The sequence below is a fragment of the Lepidothrix coronata genome, unplaced genomic scaffold (assembly GCF_001604755.1).
Source record: "Lepidothrix coronata isolate B3197 unplaced genomic scaffold, Lepidothrix_coronata-1.0 Scaffold40, whole genome shotgun sequence".
NCBI lineage: Eukaryota > Metazoa > Chordata > Aves > Passeriformes > Pipridae > Lepidothrix > Lepidothrix coronata.
Genome location: NW_016690220.1, coordinates 1,359,816 through 1,383,397, shown reverse-complemented (window position 1 = coordinate 1,383,397; position 23,582 = coordinate 1,359,816). Strand labels below are relative to the sequence as shown.

Here is a 23,582-nt window from a genome sequence, read left to right as displayed (position 1 = left end):
ATACCTCTACCACTTATGTTCTACCATTGCTTGGGGTAGGCATACCTGAATTAGGTTTCATCTCATTAGTTTCAATATCCTCCCACCATGCTTTTCTGCCAAGGACATCCAAGATAACTCGGGCAATGTCCAAAGTATATTTATTTATGCACCTCCCTGAGGCATGGAAATATGGCCATGAACATTTCTTCTGATCACTGATGTATAAACTCCCCTATCCAGTAGCCAAAATCAGGCAGGGAAACACAGAGAGCTTTCTTCACTCATATTTACTATCAATTACATCATATCTTTCTCATCCCTCTACTCAACAGGTTAAACCCCAGTTATCATAATTCAAAATCTTGGCAAAAAGGTATGTATTTCATGAAATCCTGAATAATAGAATGGTTTAGGTTGGAAGGGACCTTTGAAGAGCACCTAGTCCAACTCCCCTGCAATGAGCAGAGGCATCTTCAACTAGACCAGGTTGCTCAGAGCCCTGTTTAACCTGACCTTGTACACTTCCAGGGATATTAAATGATGTTTGTGGTGACCTTAAACAAGCCCATAGTGTCTTCCTACACAAGACTCCAGACTACGATCCCATTTTCTCACCCTTACTTGCACCAGGGAGGTTGGCCACCTGCGTGGCCTCACCTCATCCCTCTCTGCAGGGCCACCCAGCCCAGCTCTGGCAGAGCTGCTGCTATTCAGACCTTCACAGACTAGGCAGAACTTGCCTACATCTGTCTGTAAAAACAGAACATAGATATGCTCCAGCTAATCTTTTGGAGAACAGCAAGGCCTCTACAAAACTAGAGATCTGAAATAGCCTTCTGGCCTGTTGAGATACATAAACAACAAAACAGTTAAAATCAAAACACTCATTTTCTCATACTTTTTGTTCCTGCACATAGAGCAGCAACAGAGGCAAATTCAAATCTAGTCAAGATAGACACTGCAACTGTATTGACAGAAAACTAACAGTTTGAATCTTCCCGGCAATAAAAGCTTTTTTCATGCTTAACTTTTTTTTTTTTTTTTTGAAAGATTTCTTGGAGGATTCAGAAAGAAGAGATGATGCCTTGGCGGGTATCTCGGTTGTTACAGACCATCACATTGTATCTTAAGTCTTCGTGAGCCCTTCACACTTGTTTTGGCATTATCTGACTTGAACATGAGGAGCTAAGGGTACTAATCTAGCAGTCAACAGGAGCAACAACTGCTGCATTACCCTCCTTTCCCCCACCAAAACCTGGTGGTTCAAAAGACAGGTAAAAATTGGGCTCAGAATATTGTTTGTCAAAGCCTACTGCATTTCTGTCACACTTTTCTCTATTTGATATTTATTGAACTTGAAGCAAGTAATCAATGTTTTCCACACACAAAAACTGGAGGTGTGGGGTTATGAATTGAATTAACCTTGTTTTTGAAAGGCCCTTTTCTCACTACAACTCCAGTTCAATTCTGGTGTAAAGAAAAAAAACAACAAGTTCTGCAAATGCCCCAATGTAACCAAATGCAAGCGCTCAGTTGCTAGCAGTTTAGACCAATTCATTTTCTCTATTCCCACCAGTCCTGTAAAACCAGCCAGCACGAAACACTTTGTCATTTTGGCAGCTTGCGGGTATCGCATATCTCAGAAAGCCAACAGGTCACTTCTCTAGTATGCCTGTACTTTTGTTACGACCTGCCACGGCTGTCTCCTACCGAGATGCTGAAGTACAGGTTAGTGCTTCAGATCAGCTGAAGATGTAGCTCTCCCTGAAGGAAACACAACAGTCCTTTTTACTGTGCTCTGAAGGTGCATCTTGAGAGTTAAAAAACAGCACACGCTTCTCAGATAGATTAAAACCATCGTGGAAAACTGCACTGAGTCTGGTTTCTGTCTTTTTTCTTTTTGTCAAAACATTTTCTCAGCCTTTTTTTTTTTCTGTACTGATTCAACAAGTAGAACAGTGGGCAACTCCCAGTCTTCTCTGAGTCCCACCCACATTTCCAGAAGGGGAAAAAAAAGAGAGAAGAGAGAAATAAATTAAAAAAAAATATATAAAAGGTAATCCAAACGCTGTAAAAAGATAGCCAGTATTTACTGAGCCTGTCCTTGTCCTTCATAGCGTCTGCAGCCACTTGCCAGAGTAAAGAGGGCGATTCCCTCGCCATCACATCCACCGGGTTTTTAGGGACTAAACGGAGCAAGCTCCCTTCCCCCACCAGGCTGAGCCAGAGGGGAAGTGGAAGAAATGAGACTTTTAGCAGCCTTTTTCTACCACTCTCCCAGCCTTTTCAGAGACTCCCACTGCTCAGCAGGAATCCCGTGCTCCAGAGCGGAGGAGTGGAGCTTGCAGCCAGCTGCTTCCCTGAGCATCGGCTGCAGCTGCTCGAATGGATATTCCCTCTGGGGCAAGGGCTGCCCTCAGAACCCCGGCCTCCGGCCCGCACAGCTACAGGGGGGGTCAGAGCCCCGCCAACGCGGCACTCACAGCAACAGGGCAACGAGGAGCAGCCGGCTCACCATCCCTTCATTTCCCGCAGAAATACTTATCCCTGTCTTTTTGGTTAGGACTCTAGAGCCTGTGGGGAGGGCTGCCTGCACCCCCCCCAATCCAAATGCTGTCTGAAAAGAGAATACATGGGAAGAGCGGAGGAGGTCTCTATGTTTGGCTTAAGTATTTGCAGGACTCACGGTGATGGGAGACATTTTTCTAAACCTGACAAGGAAGTTTCAGTACTAACTTGGTTTCAGCACAAACTTGGTTTCAGCAGCCTGCAGCTTCCAAGGAAGAAAGCTGAGTCAGAAGTACCAATATCTTGCAACACTGAGCTCTATTCAATGAAGCAAAACCAATGCTAACTCTCTAGCTCTGTTACTCGCAATGAACATTGGTTCAAATACAATGTAACAGCTAGTAATATAACATTATTGGAGAGCATTTATCAAAGAACTGCGATTTTCAACAGCAGAATTTCTTTGTGTGGTGATACTTCCACCTCAAGACAGGTTTACCAAAACCAAAAAGAGACTGCTCTGAAGACATTTATTTTAAAATAGTGGTCCCATTTTACATGAATTAGAGCATCCTCAAATTTAGACTTCAGGCAACCTCTGCCTTAATCTTTCTGACCCAGGAGAGGAGCAAGGACTCTCTTTCCAGGTTAAACAGATCCCAACCTGTTTCATGTACCCTAGTATAGAGAAACTTGCCCCCATTGCACCTCAAGAGTACTACAGTGGAAATGTGAGGTATTTCACACAAAACACAGAGGAAGCAGTACTCTGTAAAACAGCTGCTCTCCTCATTCAAAGGCAAACCACACTGAATGATCTCAGACAGGAATTTGAAGACTTCAGTGCACTGGAAAGGGTGGATGGGATTTAGTTAATAAACCAATTGTCAGGACAGGATCTCAGTTTGATGATTCATCTAAAAATATTGCACAGAGCTCAAAGATAGTAACCTGGACTCAGTTTAATCTTCATTTGAAAAGTGTGATACAAGTGACAAAATATGCACCTAGATCTCAAGTTTTATTTGTATAAGTATTTAGGGATGCAAACATTCCCCAAGCCTTGGCAAAGGGAGTTTCTCATCTGTAACTGCTCCTAAGTTTGGAAAAATCAACTAATGTGCAGCAATAAATGTACAGGAAAAAACAAAGATGGTGATTGCCTTATGACTGTTTTAGCAGTGTGCATGTATTAAAACAAAAGGAGATTTTTACTCCTTCTGAAATTGGGAGCTTATATGGTATTTGTACTTTTTATGCTACTAGCATAGGAAGTGCTGAACTTGATACTTCTGAGCAACTACACATTTAAATTGTTATAAGGTTAATTACTAAATCCCAATCCACTTTAAAACATATGCAGCTGCCAGGACATGGGGCCAAACTCACTGGCAGTCACATAGTGCTTTGCCTGGACTGGATGTCATACCAGTAAACCCTTTACAGTCACATTTGCAGTCAGTTCTGATCTCATCTAAGAAGCTGACCTTTAAAAACAAAGAAAAAGAAAAAAAATCAACATACCCATGCTGAGGCCCACTAAAGTGTTACCCACACAAAGATTTTCCTCAGTTTTCTCTGGAAGAGGATTTGTTTTTGAGTGAATAGAGTACTAGGTTTTGCTGAGCCTGTCCCATACATGCTGTTTACACACAGGACAGACAGACTCTATATGCCACCAGGCTCTAATTTGTCACAAAAATAAAGTCCTAACCACAAGATTAAAAAAAATCCTCCATCCAGTTTCATAGCCGTTTCAGAAGTTTGGCACAGATTTTCACTCATGACTCTAACAGAACAAGGTAAGAGAAAACAGGGGGCATAAGTCCTCCCTTCTTAATACCTCTGGCTCCTTGGCAGCTTCGGAGGTGTATTCCCCAGCCCAGACTGCCAAAGCAGGGCACACAGACAGCTGGCAGCAGTGGGAAAAGGAGCAAGAGCACAGGCAACAGCAGGGAGAACCTCCAAGGGTATGTGCACAGCTGGGGAGAGACTTAGGAGCTGAGGTGTCTTCAGTTAAACGGCAACCAAATCTTAAATCTAAATCCTTCTGACAATGAAGGGTGATAAAAAGCTTTCCCGTCTCAAAGCATCCTGCTGCCCATCTGCAAGGCTGGTAAGTTTTGTCAGACAGCTAGACATGAAGTACTTTTAAAGCTATAGGGCTTATAAATATTTTACACAGCAAAGCAAAAGTAATTTAAGCTACAAAATATAAACTGTATCTAAAATACAGCTACCTCTGCACTGTGCAGGGTGGGGAGAGGGGGGGTCGTTTTTCTTGGTTTTTGTTTAATCTAACTCCTTGTCAGAGAGAAAGCTCCTCCCAGACTGTACCATGCACAAACGAAAGCAGCTTTCTCCGAGGAAAGCCACTAACGCTTTAGCAATGCTTTCCGAGCACAAAACCAGGCACAGACACTGTATGAAAACACAGCCAACTGCACGATTTTCCCATGCTCACCTGATTTTCCCATGCCCAAGTGGTGGGTTTTTTTAATTTCACCTGCTGCCTCCTCTCTTGACTGAGTTTCGCCGTTAAGCGCCGGGACGAAGCGTTTGCAATTTCAGTTTAACTTCTTCAGTCGCCTGCGACCGCTGCCGGAGAGAACTCAGCAGCATGAACCCACTACTGCCCCTCCTTCAGCGCTGCGATAAGCCTGCCCATGCCTTATAAGGCACAGGGACACCGTTCTTTTTTTTTTTCATAAAAAGATCCTGTTTAGGGTCAGCAGCTATTTATCCTCCACAGTAACCAAGCAGCTCCAAAACACCATATGTTTTCACATACCAGTTTAGCTTAGTAATTGCGGCTGTCCTCTGATAAGAGTAGGCTGTGCAAGGAAATTCTGCTGACAAATAATTCTGCTGCCACAGCAGGCATAGCCCACGAGGCTAATTCATACACACAAATGCTGCTGAAGTTTTATCCAGTTACTGTACGTTAAGTTAAAACAGGAAGTCATAAAGCACTTCGCACTATAAGTACGTTTTTATGTCTAAAATGAATCACTTCCTGCACTGTTGCAACATAATCTGTAGAAGGTATTAGTAAAATAAAATTTTGCAGGTTAAAGAGGAGCTGTGCTGATGGTGTGTTTCTGTAAAAAGAGTTGGATGTGCGTACACCTCATTTTATCTGTGTAAGCACTGTGCCACTGTTATCTTCACATTACATCGAAACGCCTCAAGCTAATCTGGCAAATATTAACTACTTTAACTACAGTGAACAGGATACTTTGATTTAACTTCAGAAGTGCTGCATATCTCCAAACAATCATTCAGTTACGTGTTTCCAACTTTCATCTTTTCATCACCATGAAAAATCATCTGAGGTTAATGCTTCCCAGTTTTTCACAACGCCTTTCAAAATTTCGAAGTTCTACTTGGTTTTGCGCCAAGTCTGCTGGCTCAGCAGGTTTTAATTATCCTTTACCCACCTCTGGAGGTGAGTTCCATGATGAACAAAGGAAAAAAACCTCTCAGAAATAAAAAGATGTAGGGTTTGGGGGCTTTTTTTAAACAAGTAGCAGCAGCAGGTGGGGAAAGACAACATCCCTTCACCAACACACTGCTTTTCCTGAGGTTGTTTCACTGGCAGGGCTGAAGCAGAGGCTGAGGGGGTGTCACTAACAGCTGATGGGATCACTAAGAACTAAGGGGGAAACCCATGGAGGAGGAAACTGCAGGGCATGAGAACACACTCGTCTTCACAGCTGCCTGATGTTTACCCTTGCTGGTAGCAAGGCAGGTAGCAGAGCAGGAGAAAGAGGTCAGAGAAGATGCAGAAGGAAATCCCTTCCCACTCCCTTTGCTGCACGTGGCAGTAGGTGGCTGAGGAGCAGGGTGGAGAGCTGTAGCTTGTTCTATCAGAGCCCTGTCAAGGCGAAAGCTGCTGTTTTATTTGCTTGCAGGAGTGAAAAAACCGTGGGCTAGTCTGAGAACCCTAGTCTCTAAAAATGCTCTGCTAAACTTGAAACACTGGGCTGTACTACTCCTAGGCCATACATCAGTGCTCAGCAATAGCCAGTGCCACCTTATGGTCATAACAAGGAGAAGAAGGGAATTTATATTTGCATAGTTGGGAGTTTCTGGTATTCGAAATGCTCATTTATATTCTCACAGTTGATTGTTATATTTTACACTGTTTGTGTTTTAGGTCTTTATAATATTCAGCTGAACTATTAAGCAATATCCTTTAGGACCTGGACTGCTACTAGGAAACAGCATCAAGCATCTTCAAAAGCAACCAGATACAACCGCATAACATTTTCACAACATCCTGTGCAATCATAACTTGGAAAATAGGGTTTCTCCGATTTGACAAAAATTCCGTGTTACCTACAGGGGAAAAAGTGGTGCTTTTTCTGATCAGAAAACAAGGAAATCAAAATCACTGCTCAGGCTTGAAATGTAAAAGTACCAGTACAAAGTAAATGCAATGACTCATCAAAGACAGGAAAGCAGTGTAAGCTGAGACATAGGGAAGCAAAGAAGAAGGAAGGAGCTGGGCTTTTTTAGCATTTTAACATCACCTGCTGAAATTTCCACACTAAAGAATATTACTGATCTTATCAGATGGAAATTTGGAGGAGGTATATACACTAATAATTAAGAATGCAAACAAGTATTTGAAAATAATGAAAGTGATTAAATAAAAAAGCCACTGCTGGTGACGTTTGCAAACTGTAAATTATTAATATCCTTTTACCAGTTTCAGGGAGTATCAAACAAATCAATCTGAGTGGAAACAAACAGGATTTTCCATTTACTTTATGATGTATCAAAGCACCACCAAATGCATGTTTGTTTAATGACTGCATGATTCCTTTACACAGAGAAATTACTAGGATGACATTGGTATTATCCAATGGTGGGCATTGGAAACTATCTGCACAGTCAGATGAGTCCAGCATTCTGCCTCCTATAGCAACACCTACTAAATGTTTCTGGAGAAGATGCAAAAAAAAAGTACAACATAGACTGACTAATTTTTAATTGTTTCATCTTCCTGCTAAGAGGAAAGCAGAACAAAAACAGCTGGCTAGAAAAAGTAACTCTTAACTAGTAAAGACTGTTGTAATAAATATTTTTTCTGGAAATAGGTTACATAGAGCCCATAAGAAGGAAAAATGTAATTTGAAAGGAAGTGCTTGAATCATTACAATCAGGGAGTTAGTAATAATTCAGCTGCAGTAGAGCTATTTCATCTGCATCCTGAAAATCTGTGGCTAAAGTTTTGGTGTCAAACTGACTATGTGGTATTTGGATGACAAAACATTCCTCCTTCTATTCTATCTTCCCTTTTCTCCCAACAAAGTAAGTCCATTTTACCCACCCACATCAGCTGCTTCTCTTTACCTTGATGTGACTGACCCTAATGCACACTGTCTCATAACCTCCTCTGATGCCACCAGATGTAAACCCACATCCTTCCCCTGCTTTGCTTTCCTGTCTCTTCTGGAAGCTTCCTGCATCTCAGTTTCTCTTTCCTGTACCCCAGCCTGCCCTGTGAGACCTGCTGTTTGCATTGTGACCGGCCCTGGGTAGGCACAGGCGCTCCTGTGGTGCCCCACAGATTGCCCCAGGGCATGTGGACCCAGCAAGGCCAGTGTGGTGGAAGTGGCAGTGTGGGTTTCTGGGCCCAGCTGGGATTGTGCTGCTGCTGCCTGCTGTCTCTCATAGCTTAGTCTTCACAGCCATGTGCTGACAGCCTTCAGTATTCCTCCAGGACCTTTCACCAGCCATCCATATATGGCTACATCTGTGGAAACTCAGGACTGAACAGATGTTTTTTTGATGGAGCAAGGAACCCCAGGCAGATCTCAGGTCCCCTGTTGTCTTCTCAGAGGTCTGCATGCACACAGCTGAGTATTCCCCTCCATCTGGCAAGGGAGCCCACCCAAGCAGGGCTCTGCAGCAATGTGCCTATTTGTGAGGGCCTCAGCAGCATGGTGGATTTCAGCCTGCAGATTTCTGTTCCAACAACACTGCAAGTGATGAAGGAACAGCCAGCCAGCTCCTGCCTATGCAGATCCCCAACTGGTTGCAGGCAGGTTTAGACACCTTTAAGAAGGCTTGAGATGAACCTTTTCACATATGCATGCTCTGGTGAGTCCAGTTGATGCAAATGCCTGTCATCATTAATGTTTTGAATCATTAATTCATTCCATCAATTGGTATCTATCAGATACAATTAGGTGTCTGCACAGATTAGAACAGACCTATGACAACACTGTCACACATAAGCCCAGCCAAGGAGGTGTGTATGCCTCCCAGCCTTCTTCTACATACAACTCTAAGCAGTTTCTCCACAAGTCAAACCACTCAGACAAAAAGTTTGCGAGCAATTCTAAATGTAACAAATCTGTTTTTCCCAGACACTCTTAATAAGTGACCCTAGGTCCAACAGTACTCATATGACTATAAATACATCACACATGAATGACATCATATATAGTGACAAGAACCATAAGTGAGCCGTAAAATTATGCCCAAAGCTCTATCAATCAACTAGAAAACTGCATATTTTTAAAATTGTAAAAGGAAAATGGGACAAAAAATTGTGGTAGAATATTTGAGAATATTCAACCTGTTCCAGTTTGGCCAGGCTTTGCTTGTGAGATCCAAATTGGTATTGCCATTTCACCTCCAAAGTAATCCAGGTTGGGTAGCAGATCAAAAAAATTCAACTTTAACACAGTTAGAGATGTTAATTTTTCTTGCAAGACTGCTTTTTAGTTTGACCATAATCCTCAGCATGCTGCTTTTTAGTTTGACCATAATCCTCAGCTGCTGAAGAAAATGAAAAGAACTGAGCTGAAAAGAGCAAGAGTACAAAAGCAAGGCTATACCTCATTTCTCTGCACTGTACTGTTATCAGCTGACCACAAACACAAAATCCTTACAGAGAAAACAGGGGACTGTCACTGCAGAATAGTCATTGACTTAACTTCTTCCCACACATTGCAAGATAAAAGTAGTGTGTGATTAATCATCGTCACAGAATCACAGAATGGTTTGGGTTGGAAAGGACCTTAAAGATCATCTAGTTCCAACCATTCAAGCCCTCTGCCACTGGAGGGGAGCGGGTGGAGGAGTTGGAACAAACAACAGTCCTAAGGGCTAGATTCCAAGCAAAAGCTTGGGGGACAAAATGTGGGAATACTGCTGTCCAAAGGAGTGTTGAACAGGCACTACCTTTCTCTCAAGGGGCCTAGCACCTTCCCCAGCTGACATTCTTCAGGCTCATCTAAATGTTTAAGAGTACAAGGACACAAATCTCACCAGAACAGGGCAATGAAGTGCTGACTTCAGATTTTGGATGTTCCTCAACATGGGTCAGACTCCTGGGGTTCTGGCTTCAGAAAACCTTCAGCATGGTTGCTCTCAACTAGCTTGAAGCAGGAGCCTCCATAAGAAATGTCACTCTCCACCTGTGCAAATGCTTGGAGTGCTTCCCCTACATCCCTGACACGGAGAAAGTAAGAGGAAACGCAGCCTCTGAGTACAGAGAAGTTAAGGGAAAGAAGGGGGAGGAGAGTGTACCCTGAAAGGACTTCTGGCACAAAAAAAGGATTTGGGAACACTGAAGAGAGCTTCTGTCAGTTCCTCAACATGTTACCTCTCTCCTCCAAGGCTGCAGTGGGCTGAAGAGTATCTGGAGCATGCTGTTAGGACACTTCATGGACTCTCTGCTTCAGCACAGTACCTCGGGTTGAGTTTAAACACCATTTTTCCAGGACCACTGCTCTGTAGTTGTGATAACAAAAGTTAAACAACAGCCCAGGTGAGCACAAATACATAAAGAGGTCAGACAACTAGATCAGCTGTTGACCTCCAGTAGTGGCATATTCACACACAAACAGACTGACTCCCACAGCATCTGTATTTTAACTTCTGTGCATAATGCTGAAATCTACTACTTTTTATATAAGATCCACATAGGCAGTAACCTTTGTTTTAGCAAAACCTCATCCTACTAACTGGAAGCACCTCCTGCTTAACAGCCACATATTTAGCCATTACATTAAAATATCCCTGTATATGAACCACTTTATGAGTCAGAAATTAAATTTGAGCAGTTACTCATGAATGAGATCACACAGTTTTGGTAGGTCCTGGAAATCAGCAGTTTAAATATTCAGAAAAAGACAAGAAAGAAGATCCGATATTGGGGAATAATTAGAAAAGAGACAAGAAGAAGGCAGATTGTGGTACTATTTAAACCTTGATTTGCTTGTGCATTAAATTATGTGGGTAGTCCTAGTTTTCTGACCTCAAATAGAATACAGCAGAAGTGGTAAAGGATCAGAGAAAGGCAACAAGGTCATAGAAGCTTCATACACAAAACAACAGGGCTTCAACTTCAGTCACTTCAAACCCAGGCCATTCTACAATTCTTCAGCCAAGGGAAGAGATCATGGAAAGGAAATTACAGACATTACTAGAAGAGGATGAGCAACAGAGATGGCTCATAACTGTTGATTGTGCCCTCCAATAAGAGAGTTAGAGGATATTAAAAGAAGCTGGTGGGAACATAGTTCAAAAATATGGACGTGGGATGCAACAGAGAAGATGCTTTGGCAAGGAGATTTTATTTTTGTGCACATTGCCTCTTGTCCTACCAGCAAGCACTGCTGAGAAGTGTCGGTGTCCTTCTCCCCTCACTCCCTCCTTTCCTCCCAGGTATTTACACATGCTGATGAGTTTGCCCCTGAGTCTTCTCCAGGCTGAACAGTCCTAGTTCTCTCAGATGTTCCTCATAGGAAATGTTTCAGTCCCTTAATTGTCTTTGTGGCCCTGAACTGAACTAACTCACTGCAGTTAGAAGGTCTATGTCTATCCTTCCATGTCACTCCCCCCTCATCTCCTCTCCAGCATCTTTCCTACCTGACACTTACATCAGGCTTTTCACAATCCCTGCAATACCCACATTAGTGACCCATTCGAGTCAGATATAAACACCATCACCATCACATCTGCATTCATCACACAGCTTTGGTTCAGTCTTTGTACTCCTGCAGGGTGCTGGGGTTTACCCTGGGGCTACGCCTGTCCTACCAAGTAGTTCAGCACAGTAGTTCAGGCAGATTTGTAAGGAGAAACCTGATGTTCAAGCTAAATGTTTCATTGAGTTTCATCTTGACCTAAATGTAGCGCATGGCCAGCAGCACGGAATGAATACCCAAGAGCAGTTGTAGCATGTCAGCTAAACTCCTGAGCAAGTCTTTGGCTATATCCAATCCCAAGAGAATCCATCTTACACCCACTTAAAGAGGGAGTTCCATGGTGCAAGCTAATGAGAGCCAGAATACTATTCGAGATGGGCAGTGGTGTCTCATATAACCCTGCTTTTGCTGACCTCTTTCTATTGTTGATTCTGTATCCTTCTCATAATTTCATCTAACTCACTTGTCAGAATCTTGACTTATCTCACTGGTACATGCAGTGAGTTTGCAACAGCACTGCTCATCTACCTTGTTAGCTAACAACATCATAGTTGATCTTCCTTAGGCAAGATTTCTCTGGCATTATGGCTTTGTGTTTTCCTTCCTTTGACTACAGAAACACAATTAAACTCAGGAAAAGTCAAGCTAATAAATCCAGAAAGAAAACACAATTTTTGTTCAATTATATTGTTTAGTATTTTTCCCCTTAATAATATACTGGATTTTAGATGCTACAGGCACTTCCAAAAAATTCCCAACAACCTCTGACACCAAGAATAAGGGTACTGCTTATCACTTGCAGTTGAACCACTGTATTTGAGTTGATAAAACATCGCTGGAAGCAAGCATCTGAGCAGGCACACAGACATCTCTGTAATGACAACCAAAAGGCTATTCCCAATGCCTATTTTTTTTTCTTCTTTCCCTCCATGCTTCCAAACAAATTGCAAAACCATTCCTGTAGAGGAAAGGGCTAATCAAAGAAACATGAGGGAAACAGATGCTAATTCCATAGCAGGCATCTCCCAGGCTGTACATGGGGAGACACTGCCAGGGAAAGTGGTTTGCTTGCCCTCTCAGGGGGATGGCTGGGAGAAGAGAAGTGTCACCCCCCACCCTTGTGCCAGGTCATCAACACTGGGGTTGGACTGTTTGGCTTGGCAGGACTGATTTTTAGCCAGAACAGTCCAGTGGTCTGGCTAACTCTACCTGCAAGTCCTACTGCTTTCATGGGAGAAGCAGTAACAAGAGGCAATAACAGCAACCCAGTCCAGACACACACACCAGAACTAGTCCACAGTTCAAGCACAGTTAAAGCCCCTCCTAAAACTGTACTTGGGAATAGTGCACCCTGGAGCAAAAAAAAAATAAAAATAAAAACAAGGTCCTAAACTGTGAATAAATAACAATATCATGTGTATGTCATGTATGTTGTGGATCTTCAGTCAGACTTCTCAGTTCAGGGATCTTGCCCTCATCTGTTCATGCTGTGTCACTGCAAGTTTACACCTTAGAATGTGTCCTGGCTTATCTCCTGGCTGTGCTATTTTCTGCCTCTTCCATTCCTGAATAAGGCTCTTACCATTCCTTTTTTTCTTTTCTTTTTTTTTTTTTTTTGTATGAATCAATCAGAACCAGCTTTTCTGCCATCCTGCTGTTCTCTGCAAACCTTTTAGATTCACTCACATTCGGAGAAACATTTCAGGTACTCCTGTCATATTTAGTGTCAGCCCTCATTTTTAAAGTCTTAGGATTGTGGGAATTTCTGCTTTTACTTTTCCTTTAAGGTTGCTTTCTAGACCTCTTGCTTGTAAAGAAACTCCTGATGGTATCACCTGTAAAGAACAGATGGCAATTAATTTATTTTTAAATAATGTAGGCATTAAACTATTCTCAAGAAACCTACAGCTTCCGAACCATGGGAGATGATAAATCAAATTGGATACTTATCCTTCTTCCCTCAGCGAGTGCATTTTTCCCCTTGTGAATTTCATTCCTTTGTCTTTTCACTCAGAACCCTCTAAGGAAATCCTTGCTAACATTCAGTTCCTTTTCCTACTTATGTCAGCACAGTTAGTTACCTGTATTTTCAAAATACTTTTTTTAAAGACTATTCAAGATCCTTTATAGATAGCACATTGGACTGAAAACATCGTATTTTATGACTGCTTATGCAATTTTAATGTCTTTTTTTATTACTTTAATAGTCCATCAAATAATGTACAGCCAATATTAACGCTGACAAAAATTAAATGTCATTTTGAGTCTTCCAGGTGGATTTTAGACAGTGGATATTTCGGTTTTCCTGCCATATCCTTTTGTCTGCTATAATTCCAAAGGCATTATTTCAATTTCTCTTTTTCACATTCTGTATCTCCAGGTGACTGCATTCTGTCTCCCCAGTGTTGTTTTGTACTGCCCAGGAGCAATACCTTCTGTTCCCGTTTTTTTTGCTTTGCTTGTTACTTAGCACTTTCAAAACTGTGATCATCATGTACCATTTGCATACTACTTACACTGTTTTGCAAAATCATAAAAATGACCAGCATTGAAAGAGTTTGCGAGTAGATAACCCCAAGCAAAAGGTGAAGACAACTCCCCTAATCTCTGAGATCAGCTGGAGCTGATCAGCTGTACTACCACCTTTAGGCTGTACTACCACCCATCGGCCTAAAGTAGCATCAACAAAAGCAGCCATGTGGACAAGGCCTCTGCTCTGCCACAGCAGCTCAGCTCCTACAGGGATGTGAATCCCAGCCGTTTAAAACTCCGGATACCTGAAGGATTTAGCTGCAGTGGCTAGAAAGATTACTGACCTCCATTATGATCCTCTTTGACCATAGATATATCTGAAAGGGATTTTGGCTTTTCAAGGCAGGGCTTCGGTCTGGGTACACAGGATTTTCTTGGTAGCTGGTCCAAGACTAGATTCCTTTTCTTTTCTTTGAAAACTGAGGGAGTTTAAAAATGTCATCACTTAAAAAACGTTTTCTATTTTTTTCTTTTTTTTAAGGGAATCTTAAAATATTTATCAACTTCAAATATAAAGTTCTTTTCATAGATGAAGACGTAAGCTCTTCTTTCTCATTCTGGAAGGTCTTTCACTCAGGATGACTCTCTACAGCTTATGAGCTTAGTATCTGGAAACAGTTCCTGTGCAGGATAGAGTCCAAATTAAGTTTGCTACTAATTTCTCAGTAGTGCAGGTAAAACTCCTTAGCTTTGATAGTTATTGTCAGCAAAAGTAATGAAATGCCACAGGTTTTGATGTCAATGTAATCTAGTGCATCTTTAAACAATTTATTATATTTTTTGGTCAGATAAATCATAAAATCTGTTTCTTTTAATTTCCATAATGTGCATTCATCTGTAATTTCTTTGCGCTTTATTGCAGCACTGCTCAAGTGGAACAAAATATGTCAGTCCAAAAATAATTAAATACAAATATCAATCTTTATGTGCCTGCTTCAGCCATAGTTTATCATATAACTAAATATTTATATATGACAGATGACATTGATTTTTGTCCAGGAGCTATGAAAAATGTGGACTTCTGACATTCAGTCCAATCTGCACAGCTTGTGAATAGAGCTTCTGCTACATATTTACATACATCGTAGAGTAAATGATGTATGTATCTTTTAGAAAGCTGCAGCATTAATTTAAATTAGCATTAAGCTAATGGTAATTAACATTAGCCTAAAATGTATGTAACTATAAGAATATAAAAACTTTTACCATTACTTCTGCTAGGACTGCTTTAAAATGTTTGCTTCATGCCATAGAAGAAAAGTAAGATTTGTGTTGATTTCAATAATTTGATATTAAACATTAGCTCATTTCATACGCTTGATAACCAACCTTTAGCAGCTCAGCACAGTAATCACATCCTGCTTCACATCAATTCGAGCTGAAGACCTCTTCATGTTAAAAACCGGTAATAAAATTTAGATTTTATTTACAGCTGGCAGAAACATTAAATATTGAGCCTAATTCACAATATAGTTACTGGTTCTAATGTAAAGTAACTACAGCAGACAGAAAAAATGAACATTCACAGTCTTTCTTTACTCAGTGTGAACACTTGGGATTTTTTTTGTGTAATTCCTGCTTGTGAGACTGATCACGAATAAGGAGACAGCCAAGGTGGTACAAACTCAACACCAGAGTGCACGTGTGCATTTTGTCAGTGTTATAAGGATGCCTTAATTTTACAACTTTTCTATACTATAGCTCACAGGTGAACTGTGACCTTGCTATTCTGTATCATGTATTTAAAAAAGCCACACTTTATTTATTGTCTGTATCTTCCATGTACTGTCCATTATTTTCAGTAATAAAAAATATTTTGGACCATTTCCACACAGAACTATACTAACTACAGGAACTGTATGATTTTTGTTTGTGGTGTGCTTTGAAGATACAGCCCTTTTTTTTTCATACAGCTGTTTAACATAAACTCCCACTTCAGAATATTTGATTTTTTTCTCTCATTAACATGAACAATATTGTAAGACAAATACTCAGCTGTATAAACTTACTGAAAACTTTATTATTTAAAATATTATCTGTTTAAATGCAACTCCATTTTGGCTCACCTTAGCAGAGGACAAAGCTTTTATTCGAGCAGTTGATTAATTTAATTAGAAAGCTGTTCTAAAGTTATCTTTTTTTTTTCCATGCCAGCATTAGTGCACTTGAAAGTATTTGACTGTAGCTTTCTGTTGCTACACTGAGTTAGAGGTATGTAATTTCATTAGATCTCACTGACGGATAAACCTTCAAGCATTATTTATGCATAAACTGAAAGGTACCATACCTTTTACAAATGCAATTGTTGCTGCAGTGAAACATCTGAATAGTGAATTATTTATGAAAGTGAGGAGTATGGGAGGTGGAAGAGGAGCCCGTCTTCAATGTCATGTCTGTTCCTTTCTGCATTTTTACATACAATTATTTTTCTAGACTCTTTATGTTAAAATTCAGATAAGTTTTACATCAGGACTGCTTTTGGAGACTACTAATTCTGACTTCATGATCTTTGTTTTCATTTTTACTCAATGTTGTTTCAGATACTGCTTACAACCCAATCCCTTCTGCTGTTTGGAGACAAGAACATAAGCTTTTCAAAGCCTTACCTATTAATATATAATCCTTGCTCTGCAAATCCATACCCTTTTCTGTGCAGACATACTGTTTCCCTAAAGCATTCCTTATTCCTCCAAAATCTGAATTTTGGGTATTTCTAGTGACAATTTATGATTAACACCTGCTAGGTATTATATGAGGCTGTATGCAAAAAGGTTCTCAGAAAGAAAGGGGCCGTCCAATACTGTCCGGTGAAATGCAAGACCACAACAGGGTTTAGATAGCTATTAGTTTATTGACAATATAAATTGCAATCAGCAAGTCCCAGTAACCACATGGAGAGTTGTGAGGGAAAAGAAAACAGTCTGGTGAGGTGCCTGACTAAGGCTCGGTCAGGCACATCCCTGCCCCAAGTTTTCAGCACGTTTGTTTTATATGTATCTATAGATATAGATGTATCTATCTCATGTCCACCTGGCTACACATCGAACAATATAATGATGCACTAATTAGAGGCTTGGTCACTGTGATCTGAGGATCGTCAGTGGGAGCAGGATGTTTGCTTTGTGAACTGGGACTAGGTCATGTGGATCAAGAGTTGGACTTAATGATCTCGGAGGTCCTTTCCAACCCAGCTGATCCTACGATTCTATGATCCAGTCATGTCCCTGATGAGCTTCCCCTTCCTCCCCTTGCAACTAGTATACCCCAATGTGGTACATTTCTCTGTACAAACTGCAGGGACCAGGCCTCAAACCTTGGAGTAGATGGTTTTATGCATAGTTTTTCTTTCACCTCCATCATTACATTAAGAAAAAAACCCAAAATAACAACCATCCTTGTGTTATAGCTATTTACACTTGCAGCAGCACAAACATTTACGTGTTAAAGAATTTATATATAAAAGTATGTTTCCTATTATTTTCCTATAAAAAAAAATTAATGGCAAAGTATTCTTAAATTCTCTCCCCAAAATAATCTGAAAATTTATATGGTGTTTTAGGAAGATTTTTGAAATAATGAACACAAACAAAGTTTACCTGAAAATACTGTCTGAAGGAAGACAATGAGAACCAGAATGGCAATATGTCATCAATAGTGCCCAGAAATGCTCTGTTTTGAGGTTAGCATTTCTTTTGTTCACTTGGCTGTCTCTATTCTGGCTGATTCATATGAATCCCAAAGCAAAAATCATCAATAAGGTGCTTCATTAAGACATGGAAAATAGTCTTCAGTCTTGAAGAGGACTGGAGGTTCATAGAGCGTCTGTTGTTGTCGCGAGGAAGACGATTTCTGAAAATCAGACAGGTTTATTTTTTGCCTTTTTAAAAAAGTATTTTAAAACAAAGCCTACAGAGCTAAAATGCAAAACAACAGAAGTTCTTAAGGTGTATCTCCTTAATCAAGTGAATTCTTAACCATAGCTCAGATGAGTCTGGCATATTCTTAATGTTATTGAAGAAATGCAGGTTTTAATGCTTGCCATTCCGGCACCTAAACAGACTCAGTCCTGGAAGGTGTATGATATGCCAGTGCTGCAGGAGCCAAAATGTACCATTCAGCTGATGGTATAGTTGTTGAAATCTTCATCCTCTCAAAGCCAAATACCTTTACCTTTTCTGCTCCAACCTTCGAGTTCTCCGCAGCCGCTTCTTTTGAGTTAACCCTAGGCCCATGTTCTCATTTAGTTAGTTAAAAAAGTCTTCATATAGAAATACACCTAGTAGATGTTGCTGTCAAGGCTGCTGCTCCTGTTGAGCTTCTTCATATGACATACAGCTAAAAATAATCTGGTAGTGGACTGGAAAAGAGCTGCTACACTGTTTTTCAGGAAAAGTGTACATGTTTCTTTTAAATATTAACCGTACATTGTTTTGCTATACCAAATGGCTCATTTAAGGAGACAAGGACCACTACTCATTACTGCATCAGTCTTGCTGTGTATAAATAATGCTGCAATACAACACAGACCCAGTGTATGTTTTCAATAAATGGCCTTAAATAGAATGCTTGAAATCAAGATTAATTAGAGTCTTCACCAACAATAAAGTTAAAAGCATACCAAATATTATTAGCATACTTGGAGTTTGGAATGCTTTTGTAATACCAAGATGATGATATAAGTAAGCATACCTACAAAACAGCAAAGTGGAATATTCAGTTGAACTGTATACTTGTACTCCATATGAAATAAGTACATAAACTCCTGTTATATACAAAATTGCTGATTTATTAAATTATATGTTGTTAACTTTACAATAATATTAATTTCTCTAAGTTTGTTTTGGCATTCAAGTTGTGATGAAATTAAAAAATATAAACAAAGATCTGACCTATAAACAGTAGATATAATCAGTGTTCTCAACATCATAAATTTTTCCAAATGCAAAAGCAACCTCTGAAATCAAAGTTCGGATTTTTAGAATCATCTCCTATCCTGCACTGTCCTATGAGAAAACACCTTGCAAGAAAGGGAAACTAAGGGCACAGGTCTTCTGCAATCCACTGATTTAAGAGGTGTTATATTTGCCTATGTGCAAGAAGGGGATAATTTCAATCCAGGGAGGAAATTCATAGGCAGGCACAGTACCCACAGTTGCCTAAGCACATATTTATCATTAGTTATTTTTGCAGCTGCTTAGCAAACTTTTTTATCTTTTCAGAGTCTACATCCTTAGTGATACCAGAAGTCTTATAGTACTGTACTTTACACTGACTGGTATTCACAAGGGAAGAACTCTGGGCAAAATCTGAAAGTGAGATTACAAATACACAGCTTGAGAAATACAAAATATATCCTTTCTATAAAGAAACAGATACATTTAAAGGGAAAGGGGGGGGACCTTGATTAAATTAAAACTGCACCTGGAAAATACAAACTACAGCTACAATGAAAATCATGACATGAGAAAAGCCTTCTTTTCCAAACCATAAGGAGAAATCTCTATAGGCATTTTCATTCAGATATGCTTGTGTTTACTAGTGAAAGTAGGTATTTTACTATGCAATATCCAGTAGCACTGCAGAACAGTAACCTGCCTTTTAGCTAATCAATTAATGCCAGTAAGTTCTGAGTGTTCTTTTACTGCTATCCATACTCAAACTAAGAAACCACTGGACATGACAGGTTCAGCCTGCTGACACTTCTTAAGAGTTTTCTCGTTATTAATTGTGAAAAAACAACTAAGCTGATGAAGTGTTCCCATGCAACACTGAAAAAGAAGGCACTTTATTAGAACTACCAAACTTTTCAATTGAAGATTATATTTCCTTGGTTGATAACTGTTTTTAGGAAAAAAAAAAAAACAAACGGAAAATACTGTTGAATAATTCTTGAAGGCCACTTATGTAGTTGTTTGTTTTTGTAACTGGCCTATAAATAGCAGCTTTGTGTTGGGTTTTTTTTGAAAAGAAAAAAATGACAGCACTCTAAACTTAAACATCAAGGAAAATGAAGGAATGAGATGAGAAATTAACTAACTATCCTTTAACAGTCCTGCCTCTACAGGCTCTTCCTACTTGCTTTGCATATCATCAGAGATCAAGGGTGCTTCAGTATAAAGGCTGGTGCATTATGTGCTTGTTTGTGCCCTTCACGTTCATTTCTTTCTGTCTCAGACTTGTTTTGCTAAGTTACACAAATCCTTGTAAGGAATTGTGATTTTTAAGTTTGGTTGTGGTTTTTTTCTTTTAATTAAGCCTGAAAACTTTGTAAAAATCCTAATGAAGTGTATAAAAGTTAAATTCAGATGCATATGTAACAAACTTACTATTAATTTAATAATCTACTTTAGTCAGTAGAGTAACGAAGCTGGTCATGTGGTAACTAAAGTTTACTTACATTAAGGAAGGATGGTATGCTGATTGTGTGCAAGATTTTCTTGAATGTGCTTGGAAAAGCTCCAAGGTCTGTTTCTGCCTTTATGACCCGTTCTTCCAGTCCAGCTACGCTATTTCCAATCATTTTCACAAAAGCCTAGTGTGAAAGAAAACCAACAGAAATATGACTTTTTCACTAACAAAACAGGATTATGTATTGCACAACAGTGGTGAGTGATCCATTACTTAAATGAGGAGTCAAGAACTTCATGCTCCCTTCCACCTACAAGTCCATTTTATTGTTAAAAATTACTTGAGACACTTAAAAGGCTGAACTCCAGGTTAAATCTAATAAAACAATCAGTCTTTCTATTTACCTGTCAAGTAACTCATTTGGACTTCTTAGAATCTAGACTTACTACTACTAAAAGAAAGACCAAGGATCTGTATCACAATTTTGAAGCTTTATCAGAAATCAATAGACCTCTCATTCTATTTGTCTCTGAGGACAGTAACTTTGAAAGACTATAAAAACTGCCTTGCTTTGAGCAGTCAATAAACAAAAATCCTTTTTTCTTTAAATAGATGTTTTAAAAAAAGATGTTAAAAAAAAGATCCAAAAATGTTTAGAATGCTTACAGTGTCCAGAAATTACTAATAAATTGTGTTCTCGTTATTAACCCTGAAGTATTGAACCCAGATTGGACACGGAGAACAAAACTAGCCTGAGCCCACTCCACATGCATGCATGAACACACACACAGACATGGCACATCATTGATTCTCCCCCCCCCTTCTGTTAGGAAACAGAATGCATCTAGAGATATCAAATACCTACCTCTAGTTTGTCAATCTTCCTATATATCTGCCTCATTTCTATTGCTTTTGAGTAAATTTGAGGTATACTTTCATTGACAACTTGAGAGGAATCACTTCGAATCTAAAGACAATTCAAAGAAATAATACAAAAATCAATGAATAAAACAAAGTGTTTAATAGATTTCATTCTGGAAACTAGAACTGCGCTCCAATCAACAGATTAAAATTCAGAGTTTAAAACCACCAGATTAAAATTAGTACAGAAATACTAGATTAAAACCAAAACACTAGCTTTTTTGTATAATTTCGAAGTAATTTTGAAGAAAATTTATTTTGCATAGGCTAATATTTACCTTTATAATTATATTAAAAGTAGGCTACTACATCTCCTTAGAACTGAGATGGAACATTTTCCAAGACATACTAAAGAACTAGACACATTAAACTAAAATTTTTACTTAAATTCTACTACCCATACTTTTCCTCAGGTTTGTTAAAAAAGTCAGGACACAAAGTCCTGGTTTACTGCTATTAAAATAAAAAAGTCCTAGGATGAAGTTCCCCCTAGAGTTGTGCAGAACTACATGTGCCACGCTTTAAAAGACAGCCTGTATACCAGTGTCAGCTTATAGGAACTTTACATTCAGTTCCCCCATCTAACCCAATGCAAAAGTGAAAACAAAGCTGCCTTTCTGACAAGAGGGTCCCCCCCTCTAGCTTTGGAGGTTTGGCAACTCGGATTAGATACTTTGATTATAAAACCAACGGGGCATACCTTTACGTATTTTAAAGGAGAAGCAGAATATCATATTGTTCTTTCAAACCTGTCATTTCACCATTCAAAATGGGATTCTCTGTAGGTACATGGATAAGTATACAAATAAAGCTATGTAAATATGCAGCTAGGAAAAAATTCTTCGCTGAAAGGGCTGTCAAGCACTGGAACAGGCTGCCCAGGGAACTGGTTGGTGGAGTCATCATCTCTGGAGGTATTTAAAAGATGTGTAGATGTGATGCTTAGGGGCATGGTTTAATGGTGGACTTGGCAGTGCTAGGTCAGCAGTTGGCCTCTATCTTAGAGGTCTTTTCCAACCTAAACAATTATATGATTGTATGACCACAAAGCTATATGGCCGTATTTTGCTCTGACATGAAATTTGGCAGTTTTATCCACAAGCTGTCTAATTACCAAATGTGTTTTCATACTGAACCTACCTAGACAGAAGGCTTCTTCCTCTCCATGTCTTATTTACACAAGCACTAATTAAAAACGCAACTACATGCAAGGTACACATACCATGTCCAGCATTCCCACGAATTCATCCACTCTGGTCAGTAAGTCCTCTAGACTCTTGTCTAAGCTTTCCATCTGCAAAACAGAAATCCTTTAAAGGTACTTGAAAACACGAAAACCGGATTCTCAGAAATAACACTACCGAGTACAGACATCGCCCACATTAAAACGAGTCTCACAGAAATCCCGCAGCTTTCCCCTCCTTGTCTTTGTTGAGCACAAGGGACTCGACACACCGGTACGTCCTGTCCTGCACAGCACCACAGCGGGAGCGCGCCCAGCTCCAGAGGGATGCGCTCCCAGGATACCCCCTCCCTTCCCGGCGCCGGGCCCACCACTGCTCCCTGTCCCCAGGGAGCTCGGCAGGACCCCCCCGAGGCGGCCCGGCCCCTCGCCCACCTGCTCGCTGAAGAGGCTGCGGTCGGCGAGCAGGTACGCGGAGTAGGCGGCGGCGGTGGCGCTCAGCGACGCCTCCGAGGCGTCCTCGTCCTCCGGCTCCCCGAGGCCGGAGGCGCTGCTGTGGCTCTGGGACACGTTCCCGCTGTCCGCGCCGGGGCAGGCGCCCAGCAGGTCGGCTCCAACCCCGTCGCCCGCTCCGGCCGCCGCCGCCGCCATCCCACCCCCCTCTCCCGCCGCGATGGGCCGTCGCCGCCGCTCACATGACCGGGGCGGGCCGGCGCAGCCGCGCTCCCGGCGGGCGGAGCCGCCTTCCCAAGCCCGGCCCCCGCGCCCCGGGAGACGGGAAGTGGCCGCTCCGGGACTGAGTGCACGGATCGCCAGTGTCCGGGCACGGAGTCGCGCCTGGCTGTTGGAAGCTCAGGCCCTGCTGCCCCCGCCGCCTCTCGGAAGCGTTGCGACAGAAACGCGGCTCCCTCTCCGGGAGCGCTTATGGAGGATTTGCCCTTTAAGGACGGCTGGCGCGCCTCTGTTCCCTCAGCCGCCCACCTTTACAGCCCAGTTGGGCAATTTAATCTCATAGCCGAAGGGGTCCCGGTCTGTGAAGCCCGAACAAGTCAGACGCGTTTCCATGCAGATTGCTCTGATAACGGCCTGAGGTGGGACGGGAGCTCACTGTGAGAGGATAATCGCTATAACACAGATTCAGGCATCGGTATGGGGCG

The 23,582-nt window shown here is 40.9% G+C and overlaps 2 protein-coding genes across 2 annotated transcripts in view; both read right to left on the bottom strand.

The window, feature by feature from the left end:
- Window positions 1-5,148, bottom strand: part of GLIPR2 (GLI pathogenesis related 2) — a 24,289-nt gene extending 19,141 nt beyond the window's left edge. Inside the window, exon 1 of the mRNA XM_017813253.1 lies at window positions 4,955-5,148. Coding sequence (XP_017668742.1) covers window positions 4,955-4,967 — 13 coding nt within the window. The 5' untranslated portion in view covers window positions 4,968-5,148. The remainder of the gene's footprint in view (window positions 1-4,954) is intronic.
- Window positions 5,149-16,804: 11,656 nt separating this feature from the next.
- Window positions 16,805-23,084, bottom strand: BLOC1S4 (biogenesis of lysosomal organelles complex 1 subunit 4). The gene is made up of 5 exons (XM_017813251.1): window positions 22,861-23,084; window positions 22,465-22,536; window positions 21,187-21,288; window positions 20,371-20,505; window positions 16,805-17,822 (listed from the first exon to the last, which is right to left on the bottom strand). Exons 1-5 carry the CDS (start codon window positions 23,074-23,076, stop codon window positions 17,724-17,726), a joined length of 624 nt encoding a protein of 207 aa, XP_017668740.1. The 5' UTR covers window positions 23,077-23,084; the 3' UTR covers window positions 16,805-17,723.
- Window positions 23,085-23,582: the final 498 nt, after the last annotated feature.